Raw genomic sequence first — 21,711 nt, 5'->3', positions numbered from 1 at the left:
AAGCAACCTTATGAGATAGGTACTATTATCCTCATTTTGGAGATTAAAAAAAAAACTAGGCCTTACAAAAGTTAAGTGACCTTCCCAATGTCACACAGCTAGTAAGTGGTAACACTGGGATTCAGACCCAGGAAATCTGGCTCCATAGTCCACAATTTAGCTATTGCACTGTGGTACTAAATATGAGTTCATGGTAATAGCTTGCTTAAATGCCAAGTAACGGTGATTGAACAATAAAAATATTTTAAAAATTAAATAAAAAAATTGGGGAGGTAAATGGGGGACCTTTGTAATAATGTCAATAATAAAAACTTTTAAAAATAAAAAAAATAAATTTAAAAAATTTAAGGAAAAAAGGCAAAAATAAATGCCAAGTAAACAAGAAATACAGGAACTATTAGAGTTCATGGGAAAGAGAGCTCATTAGAGGCTCGGGTGCTAAAGGGAGGATTTCTAGAACTGGGACTTGAATGAAAGTTGTATTTTTATTAAATATTTCTTCATATAGAGTTGACATACAATATTATATTTCAGGAGTACAACACTGGGACAAGACACTTACATAACCTATGAAGTGATCAGCCTGACAAAGTGAATACTCAACTGACACCATACATATTTATTAAAATATTATTGATTATATTTCCTATGCTATGCTTAACATTCTCATGACTATTTCATAGCTACCAATTTGTATTTCTTAAACCTTTTTCCTTTTTTACCCATCTCCCCAACCCCCTCCCATCTGGCAACCATTCATTTTTTAAAGATTCCACATGTAAGTGAATTGTATGGCATTTCCTTTATCTGACTTATTTCACTTGACACAATATTCTCTTTGTTCATACATATTAAAGATGGCAAAATTTCATTCTTTATTATGGCTAAGTCATATTCCACTTATATACATGCACCATTTCTTCTTTATCCATTCACATATTGATGAATATTTAGGTTGCTTACATATCTTGGCTATTGTAAATAATGCTGCAATAAACTTATGGTTGTATGTCTTATTCAAATTAGCATTTATAGTTTCTTTGGATAAATACCCAGAAGTAGAATTGCTGGGCCCATCTTTGTCTCTTGTTATGGCCTTTGTTTTAAAGTCTATTTTGTCTGGTATAAGTACTGTTATCCCAGAATTTTTATTCATTCCTATTTTTGTGAAAGAATCTTTTCCCATGCCTATACTCTAGTCTCTGTGTGTGTCCTTTCATCTGAAGTTAGTTTCTTGTAGACAGTGTGTATAAGGCTCACATTTTATTATCCATTTAGCCACCTTACATTTTTATTGGAGCACTTAACCCATTTACATTTAAAGAAATTGTTAGCATATATGTAGTTATTGCCATTTTATTATTCATATTTTGATTGCTCTTCTTAAAGAAGTTTCTTTAACAACCTTTTTAATACTGGTTTGGTGGTGATAAACTGCTTGAACTTTTTCTTGTGTGAGAAACTCTTCATCTATCATTTGAATCTAAGTAATAGGTTTGCTGGGTAAAGTAATCTTGGTTTTAGGTCCTTGGTTTTCATCACTTTAAATATTTCTTGCCAATCACTTCTAGCCTGCAAAGTTTCTTTTGAGGAATCAGCTGACAGCCTTATGGGAACTGAACTCCTTTGTAGTTCACTAACTGCTTTTCTCTTAATGCTCTTAAGATTGTCTCTTGGCCTTAAGCCTTTGACATTTGAATTATGATGTGTCTTCGTGTGGGCCTCTTTGGGTTCACCTTCTTTTGGACTCTCTGTGGTTCCTAGACTTCTATGTCTATATCCTTCACCATGTTAAGAAAGTTTCCATCATTATTTTTTTCAATTAGGTTTTCAATTCTTTGTTCTCTCTTTTTCTTCTGATGCCTACCCCTATAATGTGAATGTTGGTGTGCTTGATGTTGTCCCAGGGACCCCTTAAACTATTTTCATTTCAGGGGGGCTTCTTTTTCTTCTTTTTGCTGTTCATATTGGGTGTTTTCTACAACCTTATTTTCCAAATTGATGATTTGATCCTCTGCTTCATTTAATCTATTGTTGATTCCCTCTAATTTATTCTTCCTTTTAGCTAGTATATTCTTCACTTCTGACTGGTTCCTTTTTATGTTTTCTATCTCCATTTTTACATTTCCTCTCTCTTTGTTAAAGTTCACTGAGATCACTGAGTTCCCTTATATCCAGTCTTTTGAACCCTTCATCTGGTAAATTGTTCATATCCGTTTTATTTGGTTCTTTTATAATTTTTGTTTTGTCCTTTTCTGGGGACATGTTTCTTTGTCTACTCATTTTGGATTCCTTCCTGTATTTGTTTCTCTGTATTAGGTAGAGCTGCTATGTCTCCTGGTCTTGATAGAATGGTCTTATATAGTAGGTGTCCTGTGGGACCAGTCTCCTTGGTCACCTAAGCTGTATGCTTTAGGTGTGCCTTTTGTGTGGGTTGTGTGTGTCCTCTTGCTATAGTTGAGGCTTGATTTCTGTTGTCACATCAATGGGAAGGAATGACCTTCGGGAGGATTAGATATGAGGAGTGGCCATGACTACAATGAGGAGCTTATGTGCTTACTCTATGGAGCAGGATTCACTTTAGCAGGGCTCTGGTGTCTGCCCAGTCTTCCCTTTGACTATGTCATTGGTGAAGTTGGTTGAGCAATGCTCTGGTGTTGTCTGAAGCTAGGCACTGGGAACATCATATCTGGGGCCTCTTAGGAGATGCAAGCCAAAGTCAGCCACTGCCTGTTCCCTGACTGGTGCCCCCTGGTATGAGCTACAAATTGATCTGCAGTTGATGGCCACTTGTTCTGGATTTGGAGGTATGTGGGAGAGCTAACCTGCAAACTGGGGCCAGCTGCCTTTAGTGCCAGGCTTCAGGCTGCTTGTTAGAGGTATGGGGCATGCTGAGACCACATACTGATTGCTTGGGATTTGTAAACCTTTAAGAGATTTTAGGAAAGTCCACAGCATGAGCCGTTTGTATGGAAAAAAAACACTGGAAGCAGTCTGGGTGTTTCTGAAAACTGGGTAGGGTGAAGTCTCAAGGAATTGTCAGGGTGGGGTGAACAATTAGTCCTGTTGGTGGAAACTCAGATATTGGGCCTGCTTGTGCTTTTGGGGGGTCAGGGGCTCAGCAAAAGGAACAATGGCCTCTGCTAGTACTTATGTGTGGGAGAAAGCTGCCCTCAAGTCCTTGCTTGAAACCAAACAATTTTGTTTCTTCCCTTATGTCTCTGGTGCATTTCCAACTGCCCTGGCACTGGAGCTCAGAACCAAGTAAATATGTGCCATTTAAGAGGATCACCTGGGACTCTGGAAGCCCTCCATCTCACTCAGCCACAGTCCCTGCTGGTTTTATTGCCATAAGTAACAGGGACTTCTCTTTCCAGCACTGGAACCATGTGTGGTGCTGAGAGCCCTCGCTTCTCATGCAGGAACCTCTGAAACAGAGATCTCTTTCCTAATTTTAAACTGCCATGCATGGGTGTGGGTCCAGCCTGTACAGTGTCTCTGCCTCTTCTATCAGGCTTCTTGTGGCTTCTTCTGCAGATGTTTAGTTATAGGACTTCTGCTCATCTAGACTTCAGGTGATTTTGCATGATGATTATTCTGTAGCTTAGCTGTAATCTTGATGTGGTTGTGTGAGGAGATGAGTATAGTGTTTACATACTCCACCATTTTGATTGGACTCTGGGGAACTATATTTCAATTTGTAAGTAAATAAATATTTTTGGTATGGAGGAATCAGAGCATAGAGCAGAGTTGGTAGTAAATATAATGTATCAGGGTACAGTGAGTTGGCTGTTAAGTCTACATATCTAACCCCAATCTTCCTTCTGAATATATATTTCATTAATGCCTAAACAACAATCCTGCTTATACATGCCAAATATAAAGTGTCTTAAAATTAAACACTTTTCCTCCCACAATAGAATCAATATTATCTACTCCCCAGGCCCAACACTTTGGCATTATTTTGACTCTTCACACTCTAATTCTTCATGTCTCCCATATACTGCTGTCACAATTGTTGAATCATTGAAACATCTCCATATCACTCACAGAGAATTCCCTTCCTGTCCCTAATCACCTGATGCCTGGGTTATTCCACAGACTCCTTAGTAGTATTTCTGCTTCAAATCTCTGTCCCCTTATGCATCTGTTGTGGTGCTACCACATCCTTTGTCCTAAAGTGTCATTTCCATCATGTCATTCCCTGATGCAACACCTTCAGTGGTTCCACATTGCATTCATTGTCACCCTTTCTCACCATGGTAATACTGAGAGAGTAAAAAGAGAGAAGAAGAGAGGTCCAAGGGCTGTGTTTGAGGGAGCACAGAAATAAAGTGCAAAAATCAGAGATACTAATCTTCACTGAAGAAAATGTCAGTCCTATAATGCCTGACCTGCTAGCCAAAGAATTAGTCTTGAGCCAGTAATGATTGATATACCATCCCTTGTGGAAGGGGACTTCCTAACTAAGTGTGTATATATTGCATAATTACTCAATTCATTCGGTTTTTGGTAGTGGCCATAATAACATCAATTGAAGATGTAATTATTGAGCCCTTCCCTTGTACTAAGTCACTTGGCTAAGCATTATATGTATAGACTGTCATGTAATCCTCAAATAATCAGATGTGCTCCATATATTATTTTTATTCAAATGTCACAGATGTGGAAACAGATTCTCAGAGGTTAGGTTATGCTCCGTGATACACATCTAGAAAATAGTTAATCCAGGATTTAAAACCTAGACTGATTTCAAATCATGTTTTATTTCCATAACTTGAGAGCAGTGTAGTCTGTTCTAGTTTCTGCCCCATAAAACTGGTTGTTAGCAAACTTGCTTCTCCAGAAACATGGTCTCAGCAGAACTACCTTCAATGGAAAATAAGAGCTAGCATTTACTTTGAGAAAAAAAAAAACCTGTTTTCTACTCCCCATCAGAAAGTTTTTGTGAGAAATCAATCCTGGAACTTCTAGCAGCCTTCTTACAGATGCTCTCTTCTTGAGAGAAAATGATCTATGTCAAAATATTGATGGAACCCTTGCTGGTGTAGATTGGTAGACTGAGTGCCAGCCTGCAAACCAAAGGGTCACTGCTTTGATTCCCAGTCGGGGCACATGCATGGGTTGCAGAAGAGCTCCCCAGTTGGGGAAACACAAGAAATAACGACACATTGATGCTTCTCTCCCTCTCTTTATCCATCCCTTATCCTCTCTCTATAAATAAATAAATAAATAAATAAATAAATAAATCTTTTAAAATATTTCTGGAATGGATACATATATTAGTTTTGTAACTGGGAAAACTCTGTGTTTTCTCTTTTATTTACAGAACTTCATGCTGTCCAAAGCTCTGTAGGAAATATATATATTTAACATTCAAGTTATCGTATCTCACAGTCTATGATTGAATTTGGCCTGAGAACCAGCCCTATAATCAAATCAGTGAATAACTGTTCCTGAGCCCTCAATTCTTGCTTCCCTAATTTATGGGGTTTTGGAGTTTTTCCACTAAGCAGAAACAATTTGCCAAACTAATCTGAACAGCCTGCCTAACAGCTCTCTGGAAAGAATGTGTGAAAAACACAGGTTCTGTCTCTTGGATTTGTTCTTAAGTAAGTTGAAACCACCTTGTTTCTAGTTTGTTGGTCTTCCCAGAAAAAAATCCCAGCATATGTAGGGAGAATACAGGGTATCTTTAGACTGGAATGAAAGAACACTTAGAGCATCTCATTGTGACAAAAAATGAAGAAGTAGATGAAGTATGTATTGAGATCTCCCTCTGCAAGGCATTAGGGAATTAGAGAAGACAAGACAGAGAACCAATCACTAAAAGGTCATAGTGCAAGTTATGTGATGTGCTAACCCTAACGGAATTTTGAAATGAATCTGTGAGCAAACACCCCAAACCTCCACCTATCGCAGAAATGGTTTATACCATTTAAGCAAGTCCTACTCTCTCTCAGCCTCTATATTCTTATGATTAAATGAAGACCAGTGATTCTTGGCCACCAGTTCTTAATGATATCAGGAGAATCATGTGAATTTATATATGGTAAATGTTTTGAAAACAACTTTTGAAATAAAACTGCAATGATGAAGCCCTGGCTGATGGCTTAGTGGATTGAGTACTGACCTACAAACCAGGGGGTCACCAGTTTGATTCCCAGTCAGAGCACATGCCTCAGTTTTGGGCCAGGTCCCCAGTAGGGGGTGAATGAGAGGCAACCACACATTGATGTTTCTCTCCTTTCTCTCTCCATTACCCTTCCAAAAATAAATAAATAAAACATTTTTAAAAACTGCAATGATTAAGACAGCTCTAAAATTATTATTATTGCTTCTTCTTGATACATTGGGGTTGTTTTTAGTGAGTAATATTTCAAAATAGACATCAAACCAAAACCAATATGCTTGATTTTGTGTTGAGCTCAAGTGTTGAGATTAAAATGGGAGGTAGACTTCCAGCCAAGATGGAGGTGTAGGTAGATACACTTTGCTTCCTCACACAACAAAAAGAAGGACAACAAATTTAAAGCCAAAAATCAACCAGAACTGACAGAAAATCGAACCGTATAGAAGTCCAACAACCAAGGAGTTAAAGAAGAAATATTCAATCAGACCGGTAGGAGGAGTGGAGATGAGCAGTCAGGGTGGAGAGGACTCATGGCAAGGAGGTGGCTAGAGGACCAGGGTGGGGGCCACCTGGCAGACCAGATGAGGTATCAGCTCATTAACTGGCAGTCCCATATTTGTGTACAGATAAACTTGGAGGAACAACATGGGAGTAACACAAAGTGAGCAACCCAGAATTCCAGTGCAGGGAAATAAAGCCTCAAAACCTCTGACTGGAAAAACCTGTGGGGATTGTGGCAGCAGGAGAAACTCCCAGCCTCAGAGGAGACTTCACTGGAGAGACCCACAGGGTCCTAGAATGTACACAGTCCCCACCCCCCAGGAATCAGCACCAGAAGGGCCTAATTTGCTTGTGGATAGTGGGGAAGTGACTGAAAGCCAGCGAGCACTGAGCAAGTAGCATTGTTGCCTCTCAGACCCCTACCCCACATTACAGGGTGAAAATGCAGTGGCATGTGTTGCCCCACCCTGGCAAATAGCAAAGAGTCCATCCCTTACTACTTATAACAGTCGCACCAAGACCAAAACAAATGGCCCAAATGAAAAAACAGACCAAAGCCCCAGAAAAAATAAAACTAAGCAATGAAGAGATTGCCAACCTATCAGATGCAGAGTTCAAAATACTGATAGTCAGGATACTCACAGAATTGGGTGAGTATAGTCGCAAAAATAGAAGAAAAAGTGAAGGCTATGAAAAGGAAAATATACAGGAAACCAACAGTGGCAGGAAGGAAACTGGAACTCACATCATCAGTTTGGACCAGAATTAGGAAATAAACATTCAGCCAGAACAGAATGAAGAAACGAGAATTCAAAAAAAGGAGAGGTTTAGGAAACTCTAAGATAATTTTAAATATTTCAACACATCTGAATCATATGGGTGCCAAAAGCAGAAGAGGAAGAGCAAGAAATTTAAAACATAATGAATAACTTCCCCAATCTGGCAAAGGAAATAGACTTCCAGGAAGTCCAGGAAGCTCCAAGAGTCCCAAAGAAGTTGGACCCAAGGAAGCACACACCAAGGCACATCATAATTGCATTACCCAATATTAAAGACAAGGAAAGAATCTTAAAATCAGCAAGAGAAAAGGAGAGTTACCTACAAAGGAGTTCCCATAAGATTATCAGCTGATTTCTCAGAAGAAACCTTACAGGCAAGAAGGGGCTGGAAAGAATTATTCAAAGTCATGAAAGGCAAGGACCTACATCCAAAATTATTCTATCCAGCAGAGTTCCTACTTAGAATGGAAGGGCAGATAAAGTGCTTCCCAGATAAGGTCAAGTTAAAGGAATTCATCATCACCCAAACCTTATTATATGAAATGTTAAAGGGACTTATCTAAGAAAAGGAAGATGGTAAAAAAAAAAACATGAACAAAACAATGATAGCAAACTCACAACTATCAACAACTGAACAGAAATAAATAAATGAGTAAATAAATAAAGTAAGCGAGTAAGTAAGTAAACAACCAGAACAGGAACAGAATCACAGAAATGAGATCACCTGGAGAGTTATCAGCAGGGAGGTATGGTGGGGAGAATGGGGGAAAAGGCACAGGGAATAACAAACATAAATAGCAGGCACAAAATAGGAGAAGGTTAAGAATATTACAGGAAATGGAGAAACCAAATAAATTTTATGTACAACCCATGGGCATTAACTAAGTGTGGAGGGCATGCTGGTGGGAGGGGTTGTCCAAGGCAGAGGGGAATGTAGGGAAAAAAATAGGACAACTGTAATAGCATAATCAATAAAATATATTTTAAAAATAAAGTAAAATAAAAATAAAATGGGAGGGAAAGCCAGAGCTAAGTGAATGAGAATTAAATCACTTTGGTCTCCAGTCAACAGTTGGGTGTCAAGCATATGTCAAAATCGCCCTTTCCTTCCTGTGTCATTCTGGCCATGCAGCTATGAAGCCAGAAAGTATAATGACTTTTTTGACTTGCTTCCCAGAGGGTTCTTTAATCAGCACACCTAAGACTATTTATGCCCACTTGACATGTAGCTCCATCTCAATTTCCAAGGATTAGTCCAGCCTTCAGACAAGGGAATCCATAGTCTAGGAGATTAGCATCAACTCTACCCAGCTGGGGAGCACACTTTGTCCTTGGTCACTCATGCCAGAAATTGGACTCTCTCCTTGTTCTTTGAGAACTGACTTCCCTCACCTTTTTCCTCACTCCTAGGAGCTCATCTTCCCCCATACATTTAAACCCCTATGAGTCTAGATGAATCAGACCAGTTACTTAACCAACTATCTTTTGTTTGGGTTTCTACTGTTCCATTCTGATGGAACTAAAGGTTTAATGATGAGCACTGGGGCAAGAGCAGGTGTAATCATTTAGAGAAGCTAGTGGGCCAAGACTGTGCTAGGCCAACCTTGGAAACTGTGCTGCATAGATAAGGGGTACCAGCTAAGGATCTGTGACAAACAGCACAGATCCCATCTTCCCACAGAGATCTGTGGCATGAGGGTAGTTACATGCCACAATTGACTTGTCTGCTATTGTTTCATAATATTTTCTATGTCACACCATCAATTTGGTGACTGACAGAAAGATCTTGCTGATCACTTTTTCATTTCAACTAAATCAAAAAGGATAAAAGCCCAGATGATGGGTGTAATTTGTAATGTCTGCTTTTACATGTTTTTATTTCTCTTTTCTCTGCCACAGCTTTCTCCCTCCTTCCTACTCCCCCCATCAGAAAGTTGTCATAGGAAGGAGGCCCAGAAGCAGTTGATTTAAAAGGGAAGAGTGATGTAGAAAAAAATTGACAACAAACCAAAAAACACATAGGCTTTGGAGTCAGAGAAACCTGCCTTTAAATTCTGACTTTGCTACCCCATAACTAGAATGAGCCTGTTTTCCCATTGAAAATAAGGGTACTGTATTCCAGTCAAAAGGGCAAGACAGGTGAACATGGTACTCATATCCTAAAAAAAAACACATCAAAATTACAACTAAACATCAGAACAATCATAGTTGAAAACAACCCCAAATCTTGCTGAATAGAAGTCCTATAACTAAGGATGCAAAGAAGCCAAGGCAAAACTGGCAAGAGGGGTGGAGACACAGAATGAACTGGTCCCACACTCACATGTGGCAGATAAAATTGGGAGGGATATCTTCATTGCAGAGGTCCCTCTTAAGGAGAAAGGAGTCCCAGCTCCACACCCAGATCCCCAGTCAAGGGTTTCAGTGTGGAGAAGGGAAGTCCCCATACTTCTGGTTGTGGAAACCAGCAGGGTTTGTGGTTGAGTGAGACACAGGGCTCCTGGGATCACAGATGTTCTCTTAAAGGACTCATGCATGGATTTACTTGGTCTAACCTATTCTGAGCTCCAGTGCTGGGGTAGCAGCTTAAAAGGCTCAACAGGGACATGTGGGGAGGAACTGAATTGCCTGGCTTTGAGGTGAGAACTGAAATGCCAGCTTTCTCCCAGACCGAAGTGCTGGCAGAAGCCATTGCTCCTTTAATGTGTCCTCCCCTGACAGAACTTGCAGGCAGGCACCATATCTGACTCTCAATCAACACTTCACCCTCCCCTGATGATTCTCTAAGACTCCACCAGACCCAGTTTGTGTACCCACCCAAGCCATTTTCAGTGGCTTTTCCATAGAAACAGCCTGTCCTTGGCTCATGCTGTGGACTTTCCTAAAGTCTCTCAAATGTTCACAAACCCCAAATAATCAGCACCTGACCTTGAATGCCCCAAACCTCTTGCTAAGTAACCCCAGGCCAAGAATTAGTGATAGCCAGCCTCAATTCACAGCTTGCCCTCTCCTGGGCACCTCCAAGACCAGTACAAGTATCAGCCACCAGGAGATCTCTTTGTAGCTCATGCTCTATGGCCAAAGGAAGGGCACAGGTGGCAGCTAACCTTGGCCTGCACCTCCCAGTAAATCTCAGAGCCAGATCACCCAATGACCAGCTCCTGATCACACTGGAACACCACCCAATCACATCAACCAGCAACACGCTCAAGGGGTGGACTCAGCAGGAACCAGAGCCCCAGAAATGCTCCATGGGTTTAGCCCCTTTATAACACCTCCTCCATTGTGGTTGAAGCTAGTCCTCAAATCCTATGGACCTAGAAGTACTGTATTTTCAGACTACAAGACACACCTTTTTACCATATTTTTTGCTTCAAAAAATTTCCCCTATTTTCCTCCTCTAAAACCTAGGTGCATCTGGGATCTGCACCATAAGACACTCCTAGGTTTTAGAGGAGGAAAATAAGAAAAAAAATTTTACTGTTTGAAGTAAAAAATGTGGTAAAAAACTGTTTCTTATACTCCAAAAAATATGGTAAATGTGTCCCATTGATCTCCCAACAGCAATCAAGGCTGAACTACAATAAGACGGTGCACACAGACCACATGGGGTTGTGTTAGGAACTCTCAGATCAGGGGACCAGGAAGGTTGTACAACTGGGCCTCATAGAACACCTGTGAAGATCAGGAACTGTAGCAGCTCTACCTGATACATAGAAACAAGCATAGGAAGGCAGCCAAAATGAGGAGACAAATAAATGTTCTAAATGAAAGAACAGAACTCCAGAAAGACAACAAAAGAAAATAGAGACAAGCAATCTACCAGAAGCAGAATTCAAAACATTGTTTATAAGGATGTTTGATGATCTCAAGATCATCAAGAGATAGGAAACATAAAAAAAGAACCAGTCAGAAATGAAGAATATACTAGCTGAAATGAAGAATACATTACAGGGAATCAACAGCAGAGTAGATGAAGCAGAAGATCAAGCCAGCAATTTGGAAGGCAAAGAAGCATAAAATACCCAATCAGGACAGCAAAGAGAAAAAAGAATCCACAAAATGAGGATAGTTTATGGAGCCCCCATGAAAACTTCAAGTGTACCAATATTGCATCATGTGGATGTCAGAAGGAGAAGAGAGATAGCATGAAATTGAAAACCTGTTTGAAAAAATAATGATAGAAAACTTCTCTAACCTGATAAAAGAAATAGACATAAAAGTCCAAGAAGCACAAATGAACCCAAAGAGATCCACATCAAAACACATCATAAAATGACAAAGTTTTAGTATAAAGAGAGACTCTTAAGAGCATCAAGAGAAGAGTAGTTAGTGAATGACCTACAACAATGCTCTCATAGACTGTCAGCTGACTTTTTTTCAACAGAAACATTGCAGGCCAGAAGGGGTTGCAAGAAATATTCAAAGTGACAAAAAGTAAGGATCTGCAACCAAGATTATCCATTGAAACTATCATTTAGAATCAAAGGTCAGATAAAGAACTTCCCAGACAAGAAAAAGCTAAAGTTGTTCTTGATCACCAAACCAGTGTTAGAATAAATGTTAGAGTCTCTTTCTTAAGAAGAAGAAAAGATCAAAATAAAAATTAAAATGACAATAAGTACATATTTATCAACAATTACTTTCAATGCAAATGGATTAAATCCCCCAATCAAAAGACATGGAGGCTGAAGGTATAACAAAACAAAACCCTTACATATGCTGTCTACAACAGACTCCCTTCAGATAGAAAGACACACAGACTGAAAGTAAAATGATGAAAAAAGATATTTCATGAAAATGGAAATAAACAAACAAAAAAGGCTGGAGTATCAATACTTATAACAGACAAAATCAACTTTAAAATGGAGGTTATAACAAGAGGCAAAGAAGGACCCAGCAATTTCATTTCTGAATATTTATCTGAAGAAACCCAAAACACTAAATTAAAAAGACACATGCAGCCATATATTCATTGCAGCATTATTTACAATACCATGACATAAAGAAACCAAAGTATCCACCAATAAATGAATGGATAAAGAAGAAGTGGTGCATATATACAATGGAATATAAAATTGTTGTAAAAATAATGAAGTATTGCCATCTGCAACAGCATAGATGGACCTAGATGGTATTATGCTAAGTGAAATAAGTCAGACAGAGAAAGAAAAATGGCAGATGATTTCACTTATATGTGTAATCAACAAAACAAAGTAAATGAATAAGCAGAAGAGAAACAGACTCACAGACACAGAGAATATTTTGATGGTTGCCATATGCGAGAGGTGTTGGAGAGATGGCTTAAAATGGTGAAGGGATTAAGAAGCATGTATTGGTAGTTACAGAATAGCCAGGCTGATATAAAATAGAGCATAAAGAATATAGTAAATAATATTGTAATAGGCTATATATGGTGTTGGATACATGTTAGATTTATCAGGGCAATCACTTCACAAGTTATATAAATGTCTAGTTACTATGTTGTACACCTTAATCTAATATAATATTGTGTTTCAACTGTAATTGAAAAACAAAAACATTTATATATCTCTAGGCTCTCAGTATGTCCTCCTTGTTACAATAGCTAAGTGCTCATCAGTAAATAATTGGATCAAACAATGGTGCTACATTTACACAGTGGAATACTACACAGCAGAAAAACAGAAGGAACTTCTACCCTTCATGACAGCATGGATGGATATAGAGAGCATTATGGTAAATGAAATAAACCAGACAGTGAAAAACAAATACCATATCTCACCTATAAGTGGGACCTAATCAACAAAACAAACAAGCAAGCAAAATATAATCAGAGACACTGAAATAGAGAACAAACTGATAGTAACCATAGGGGATGGGGAAGAGGGATAATGGGGGAAAGGAGGGCAAGGGTTCAGGAACATGTATAAGGGACCCATGGAGAAAGCCAAGGGGGAGAAGGATGGAGGGTTGGAGGTAGGGGTGGGTGGGGTGGGGGAAAGTGGTGGTATGAAAATGGAGACAACTGTAATTGAACAACAGTAAAAAAGAATTAAACCTTATTTTAAAACTTGGTTGGATTGTTTCTAAAATAAGAATGTGAATAAATTTGGCTGTGTTTCTGTGTCTGAGAAAGAGAAAGAGAGGATGACAAATAGGGAGAAGAGGAAACAGAGAAAAAGATAGACACTCAATAAACACTAATTATTACCCTGTTTTTTATTGATATGATTGATAAATTGGCTTAGGAGATTGAAAAGTTCCTGACATACCTTGTTGTAGAGAGAAAAACTTAACTGTACTATGAGAAGAAAGGTGTGAAAGAATTTGGACTATGAGAAAATAAAGGATGGCAACAGTGAAACAATGCTGTGGTTCTGAGGAGAAAAATGAGAAGACAATTAAAAGAGGGCAAAGACTCCCCCAATACTTTTCCAAATTGCAGCTGAGAAACGGAAGCTCAGAGACAATCACAAGGGACTTTTAGTAAAGAATAATAAAGAAAAACGAGAGATATCACACAGCCATGTTATTTCCAACTACTATCAAAATGAACTGTGACAGATTTCCATGTGAATTTGCCAGTCCAAGACCACAGACAGTTCATCAGACATATTTGCATTTTTCCCTACTACTTTTTTTACTTGAAATTTATATGACTTGGCTTCAGAATCCATATCAAATGGCACCCAAGTTTTTCACACAGAATCCACAGAAAAAAATGCATATATTAATGTATTTCTCTAATTTGTAAGTGTAGGCATTCCTTCAGCTGGTGCAAGTCTACATTTTCTCATTTCTCTCATGTCCATGTTTGGATTTCATTCCATCAAGAAACCTGAGAAAGTATGTGCATTTTTCAGCAATGTAGTGAGTGGCAGTTAAATGATTAAAAACTGATTTCCAAAATGCTTATTGAGTGTTGAGGACAAAATAAAGTCCTCTACAGATAGTTTAACATTGATTAGTTAGGGGAGTGGGAGGGAAACATCTATGAACATATATACAGAGAATACATAGAGAAGTAATGATGGAATATGTACTTAAGTTTTAACCCTAAAGTTTTGGGGTGAGAGAGTTTCAGAGGATATTGAAAAAATAATTAGAAGTGCAAAAGAACCTTTGTGTACATATCTATGGCCAATAGTTGGAACCTGGCTCACATGCACACATGCTGTGGTTAATAATTTTCCACATTTTGGCTGATCAGTGGGCTCATCCTCACCTAGACAAGAGTGTAGAGGAAAATGACTTCTGGCCAAAATGGAGGCATAGATAGATACACTTTGCCTCCTTGCACAACCAAAAGCACAACGACAAATTTAAAAACAACAGGCAACCAGAAATGCCAGAAAATTGAATCTGACAATGAAGGAGTTGGAGAAGAAATGTTCATCCAGACTGGTAGGAGAGGCAGAGACAGGAAGCCAGGAGAGGATGTATGGTAAAGTGGCATACTGGGGCAAAGAAAGCCTCAAAACCTCTGGCTGTAAAAATCTGTGAGCAGTGAGGCAGTGGAAGAAAATCCCAGTCTCACAGGAGAGTTGATTGGAGAGACTCATGGGTCCTAGAACCTGTACACAAAACCACCCACCTGGGAATCAGCACCAGAAAGGCCCAATTTGCTTGTGAGTAGCAGGGGAAGTGACTGAAAGTGGGGCAAGGGCTGCAAGAGCCGAGGAAGTGGCATTGTTCCCTCACTGATCACTCACCCACATACAGTGCCACAATGCAGCAAAGTGGGTTGCCCTACCCTGGTGAATACCTAATCCTCTGTCTTTTACAGTGAAACAAGTGCACTAAGACAAAGAAATATGGCCTAAATGAAAGAACAGATGAAAACTCAAAAAAGGAAACTAAGCAATGAAGAGACAGTCAACCTATCAGATTCAGAGTTCAAAATACTGGTAATCTGGATGCTCACAGAAATGACTGAGTATGGTCAAAAAATAAAGGAAAAAGTGAAGGCTATGCAAAGTGAAATAAAGAAAAATATACAGGGAACCAACAGTGACAGGAAGGAAGCTGGGACTCAAATCAGTGATTTGGAGCACACAGAAGAAATAAACATTCAACCAGAACAGAATGAAGAAACAAGAATTCAAAAAAAAATGATGAGAGGCTTAGGAATCTCTGGGACAACTTAAAATGTTCCAACATACAAATCACAGGAGTGCCAAAGGAGAACAAGAGCAAGAAATTGAAAACTTATTTGAAAACCTAATGAAGGAGAACTTCTGTAATCTGGCAAATGAAATAGGCTTCCAGGAAGTTCTGGAATCTCAGAGAGTCCCAAAGAGGTTGGATCCAACCAAGGAGAAATACAACAAGACACATCATAATTATATTACCCAACATTAAAGATGAGAGAATCTTAAAAGCAGCAAGAGAAAAAGAGACAGTTACCTACAAAGGAGTTCCCATTAGACTGCCAGCTGATTTCTCAAAAGAAATCTTGCAGGAAAGAAAAGGCTGTGAAAAGTATTTGAAGTCATGAAAGTCAAGGACCTACATGCAAGATTGCTCTATCCAGCAAAGCTATCATTTAGAATGGAAGGGCAGATAAAGTGCTTCTCAGATAAGGTCAAGTTAGAGCAGTTCATCATCACCAAGCCTTTATTATATGTAATGTTAAAGGGACTTATCTAAGAAAAGAAGATGGTCAAAAACTATGAACAGTACAATGACAACAAACTCAAAGCTATCAACAACTGAAGCGAAACAAAACAAAACAAAAACTAAGCAAACAAATAGAACAGGAACAGAATCTCAGCAATGGATATCACATGGAGGGTTATCAGCAGGGTTGGGGTGAGGGAAAAGGTACAGGGAATAAGAAACATAAATGGTAGGTACAATATAGACAAGGGGAGGTTAAGAATACTGTAGGAAATGGAGAAGCCAAAGAACTTTTATGTAGGACCTATGGACATGAACTAAGTAGGTGGAGGGTGGTGTTGCTGGTGGGAGTGCTTGTGCAGGGTGGAGGGGAATGAAAAGGAGAAAAAAATGGGACAACTGTAATAGCATAATCAATAAAACCTACCTAAAAAAAGACTGTAGTAGGAAAACACAATTTTCACTTTCTACTATTGCTGACAAATGCCGGGAAACTAGAATAGTTGTTACCAAAGAATACAGCAACCATGTGGAACAAAATGTCAGAACTTACCTGGGGATGCCTACATCTGTTAGACTTTCTGGCTGAGGTCAGGGCTTTTGGAGAAGACTTCCATTATATCCTCTCAGACAGATCACCAAGATTGCTCTCTCTCTTGAATACTAGAGGCAGGACCTGCTGGGGAGCCTCTCAGGCAATGTAGGTAGTCCAATAACTCCTTCCTTTTCCTGAAGAGTAACTGATTACATTGACCCACTGTGGCTCCACAGATGCTTGCCTTTTCCAAAGAGCCCTTTCCAAAATATTTAGTGGGTATTTATTGAGCATCTACTATATGCCAGGCCTTATTCCAGCAACTGGGATGCAACATTCAACAAAACAGAGAAAATCCCTTTTTTTTTTTGCACTTTTTGTTTTGGGAATCAAATACTTGTTATTCTGGTGACCATGTTAGATGTGTCTCTTAGAGAATGATGGCTAAAATGCCTGATATATTCACCACAAAGCCTAGTACCCTAAACTTAGGTCTCCCGGTTTCTGTGATATTTGGCACAGGTCATATCCTTCTTTGAGTGGTTTATATGGTATGTGTACATAGTACTCTAAATCTGTCTGACCTCTAGGTCTCTGTCTTCCACCAGGTCCTCTATCTCCCTTCCCAGTGCTTTAATTTAAGCTATCATCACCCCTCACCTGGATTAATGCATTGTCTTCTAACTCTTCTCTGCTTCTACTCTTTTCCTATCCCACCCCACCTCATCTCAGTCTTACTACAGTTAATGGAGTAGTAGTTTTAAAATGAAAATTTGGTGGTATCACTCTAGATTTCTTTCACAAATCAAATGGGAACTTCACAAAAGCCCCTCAGGCTTTGGCTTTTATTCTTCTCCCAGTCTCATCTCATAACTCACTGCTGGCACTCTATGGTTCAACCATTTTGAGCTATTTACACTTCAGTAAAGATACTGTATTCCTTCACTCCTCCATGTTTTGGTTTTATTGGTACAATTCTAAACTCTAGAATACCCTTTGAACTGTCTCTGCCTAACTAGTTCCAATTCATCTCTTTTATGACTTTATTGAAATACAAGTCACATAGCAAACAATTTACTCATTTAAAATGTACAATTTAATGTTTTTTAGTTTAACCACAGAGTTGTGCAACAATAACCACTATTTAATGCCAAAACGTCTTTATTCCCCTGAAAGAAACTCTTTATCTATTAGCAGACACCATTTCCCCCAGCTCATCCTTCCCCCCACCCCTCCTAGCAAGCCCCTAGCAACAATTGATGTACTTCCTGTCTCTATAAATCTACCTATTCCAGTCATTTTCAAGACTTTTTCAGGTGTTGCCTCCTCTTGTTAATCTCCCAGTTCTCTGATTTCAAAGCTTTTCTTCTGAGCTCCACTAATACCCTTACATGGGTTTGTCACAGCACTTAGCCCACTGTATTCTTGCTTATCTCCCCACAGGAAGTGACTTACTCATCTTTGAAACCCCAATGTATAATTCTTGGCATAGCTTAGAGAAAGTACCCTGTAATGATTGGCTAAATGAATGAGTGACTTCCAGAAAGCCATAATAGAGAGAAATGTCTCTCAATTAATAAATAGGTAAGAGATGAGTGAATACACAGGCAAAGCCAGACACAGTGCATGCCTAAGTTCCCATTTTTCAGCTCACTTGCAGTTGGTTAAATGCAGAAAACAGCATACCAATGTCCATTCCACCTCTACAACTGGTATGCAAGTCCCAGAACCTAGGGAAACATTACCATAAGTGGGGTGGATGAAATATACCCTCAGAAAATATTTATGACACAACAGTTTGTGCTTTACCTGTGGGACTGATAGCAACACACTCGGGCCATGTTCCTGCTTAACTTTTTTTTTTTAATTTTTATTTAATTATTTTTCAAGTACAGTTTTCTGTCTATTACGCCCATCCCATCCCACCCCCGTGTTCCCCACTCCCTCCCATTTCCACCCTTCTAGGTTGTTGTCCATGTATCCTTTATATATGTTCCTCTAAATTCCTCCCCTATTTCCCCTGAAATTCCCTCCCCTCTTCCCTCTGGTCACTGTCAGCCTGTTCTCTATTTCAGTGTCTTTGGTTACATTTTGCTTGCTTGTTTGTTTTGTTGTTTAGCTTCCTGTTAAAGGGGAGATCATATGGTATTTGTCTTTCAATATAACTTTTTCAATTTCTCTCTCTCTCTCTCTGTCTCTCTCTCTTTATCCTCCCTCACTCCTGCCTTTCCTTCTTACTTTTTATTTCCTTCTCCCTCCCTCGTCCCCTATCCTCAAACCATTGGGATATTTGCCTTTACCTGTAAAGCACCTTTCAGAATATCTCTAATAAATAATGTAGGTGCCCAGGTTAAAAAAATAATTTTAACATGAGATATATGAACATTAATCCACTTTGAAAGCTGTTTAATTGTTCCATTCAATGCATTGCATTTCTTTTTAATTGACTGGATATTTGAAAACATCATTAGCAAGGGAATATAAAATAATTGCAAACACAACTGAATATGAAGATTTTAAATACTAAATCTCTAATTTTTAGCATTTTATTGACTGGAGACAAATTGGAGTGCACTTTGACTTTCGCCACCATTATCTGCCTTTTGCTATTTCTGTTCTTATTCAAATTTCTTCATTCATGTCTTCTAATCTCTTACCTTATCTCCCTGTCTCCCCTATTCTCAATTCTTTTTCTCTCACTTATTTTTTAAAGATTTCATTTATTTATGGACAGAGGATAAGGGAAAGAGAAAGAGAAGGAGAGAAACATCAGTGTGTGCTTGCCTCTCACGCACCGCCCCCACTGTGGACCTGGCCCAAAACCCAGGCATGTGCTCTAATTGGGAGTCCATCCAGCGACCCTTTGATTCTCAGGCCTGCACTCAACCACTGACCCACACCAGCCAGGGCATCTCTCTCACCTATTTTTTTATTTATCTCCTCCCTTCATTTTGCTGTGTGAGCTTTTCTTTATGTTTCATTTTGTATTTCTTGTATGCCTTTTCATCTTCCTGATTAGCCTCCTTCTCTATCTTTCCTTCTGGTCTCTTTGTCTAGGATGAGGTAGAAAGAGAAAGAGAATGTGTGTGTGTGTTTGTGTGTGTGTAGGGGGCAATGAATTAATCAGGAAAAGAGAGAGTAGAGAGAGATTGACAATTGTCCCACACCATCTTTCACCAAGAGGGGTGTGCCCTGGTCCAAACCATCCATATTTCCTCTCAGTTAAAATAGCACAAATTTTCTCACAAAGTTGAAACAAAAAAAAGGTTCCCAGACTGCCTCACAGAAATGTTGTTAGGGTCAAACTTGATAATGAATATGAAAAAGGTTTGAAAAGAACCAGACCCTGTAATTGGAAGCACTCAGGGGAAAGGGTGGGAAGATTGCTGCCTTAAACTCCTCAGTGTTCTAATCAACTTAAGGATTGCACTTCTTGTCTTTATGAGGAATATGTTTCTTTTTACCTTTGCCCTACTTATCAAATCATTTGTTTATATGTGTGCCTTGTTTCAGTGTTCTTAGTGATTTTGGAGGGGAAGGATAAGTTTTTTTGTATGGTATTGATTTTTATCCCTTTCTTTTCTCTTGCCTTGGACTAGCAAATGGAACCTCCAGCAGCCAGCTCTCTACCCCCAAGTCTAAGCAGTCTCCCATCTCTACACCCACAAGTCCCGGCAGCCTCCGGAAGCACAAGGTATTATGTCTCTTATACCTTACTAAACACCTTTGCACTTTGGACTTTTTCAATTAGCTGGGTGAGAGTTTTCTTTCATCAACTTCAAGAGCACATGAAGGCCAGAATTGCTTTTCATGTGTTCCATCTGCATGAAATCCTGGGAATTCCAGCAGGGGCTAAGCTTCCAGTCCCTTTTATTAATACCTCTGATTCCTCATTTATTTACTCCCAATTACATTTAACCAAAAGGAAGAGGTACAGAGGTCTCAAAAACACATTCTGAGCTAATAGTGTCACTAAATGATGGTTAAGGGGATGGGTCGAGCACTTGTCTAATTCAGAGGCATAGCAAAGAGGGCCTTAAAGGCAATTTATGTCCTCCAGGCACCAGCCAATAGAATGACATAAATATAGCAATCAAAGAAAGTTAGCACTGACTTACTTCCTTTAGATTTGCTGGACATCAAAATATGAACAGACCATACTTTCACTATGTATTCTTTACCAGGCATATCCTAGTACAACATGGGAAGAAAAGGCACATATATATTGCACTGGCCTTAGGCACCATGGTACACTTCTATGTCATCTCAAATAAATATAACATTAAAATAATAGAAGTGTGTAGATTCTCTAGCTCCACTTCCCAAACAGATCCCCACTCTGAAATGTCTTCAGTATAGAAAATCTGGAATGGTCACTGCCTTGGACGTCATCTCTGAGGTGATATAAATGTGATTTCTGTTCTGATTACCACATTCTAGAGAAGCTTCCTGTAGGATTATCTTGTCTTTTGCCTGTTCACAAGACTTGGTGTTATGTGAGAAAAGGCAACAGCCACCAATGTGGCCAACTTTATCACTGAACCATAAATAGTCATAACTGCAGGAGATCTTAGATGCAAATAAGCTAGTTTCCTTTGATTCTCTCAGTGATTTTGTGAGGTTAATATTTTACAGATGAGAAAATTGCAACCTTGAATCATTAAGTCACTTAGTAGGATAATATAGCTAGGTAGTAGCAGATAGGGAACTGGTACCCAGGTTACTGCCAGAAGCATGCTAGAGCCAGTTTGCACTAGATCATGAGACTTTATTGTACATTGCTTTCCAACTCTGTGTCCAGTGACATTATGTTGTTAACTAGAATGTGCTGTGGTGGGAAGATTTACACCATGGAAATCAGCAAAGACTACATGTCAAGATTGTTTTTCCACATAAAGTCAGTGGTTAAATATTTAACAGCACAGCACTGCCTGACATCCATTTTCATTTCCTTCTCTCTGCATCAGGGTTTTAATTTCCTGTTTAATCTGACCATTACCTGCTCCATCATTCCTAGTATCTGCTGCATTCCTTTAGTGACCCTTTTAACTTTTGGTATTCACCCTGACCAGGACCTTCTAATTGTCCTGCTGAGCTATTTGGTTTCCCCAAAGGAGGAGTTGCTCAACTGTCTTTGTAGCCAACACTACCCAGAGATTGTG

At 39.1% G+C, this 21,711-nt stretch overlaps 1 protein-coding gene across 1 annotated transcript in view; it reads left to right on the top strand.

Annotated features, from left to right (window-relative positions):
- The window catches only part of DCX (doublecortin), a 161,811-nt gene extending 140,854 nt beyond the window's left edge, over positions 1-20,957 (top strand). Inside the window, exons 6-7 of the mRNA XM_037060156.1 lie at positions 20,149-20,243; positions 20,880-20,957. Of these exons, the coding sequence (XP_036916051.1) occupies positions 20,149-20,243; positions 20,880-20,957 (173 nt within the window). The remainder of the gene's footprint in view (positions 1-20,148; positions 20,244-20,879) is intronic.
- Positions 20,958-21,711: the final 754 nt, after the last annotated feature.

The sequence above is a fragment of the Sturnira hondurensis genome, unplaced genomic scaffold, assembly GCF_014824575.4.
Source record: "Sturnira hondurensis isolate 20B ecotype Veracruz unplaced genomic scaffold, ASM1482457v3 Scaffold0011391, whole genome shotgun sequence".
NCBI lineage: Eukaryota > Metazoa > Chordata > Mammalia > Chiroptera > Phyllostomidae > Sturnira > Sturnira hondurensis.
Note: the sequence above shows the minus strand (reverse complement) of the source record. Positions and strands in the feature narration are given on the sequence as shown.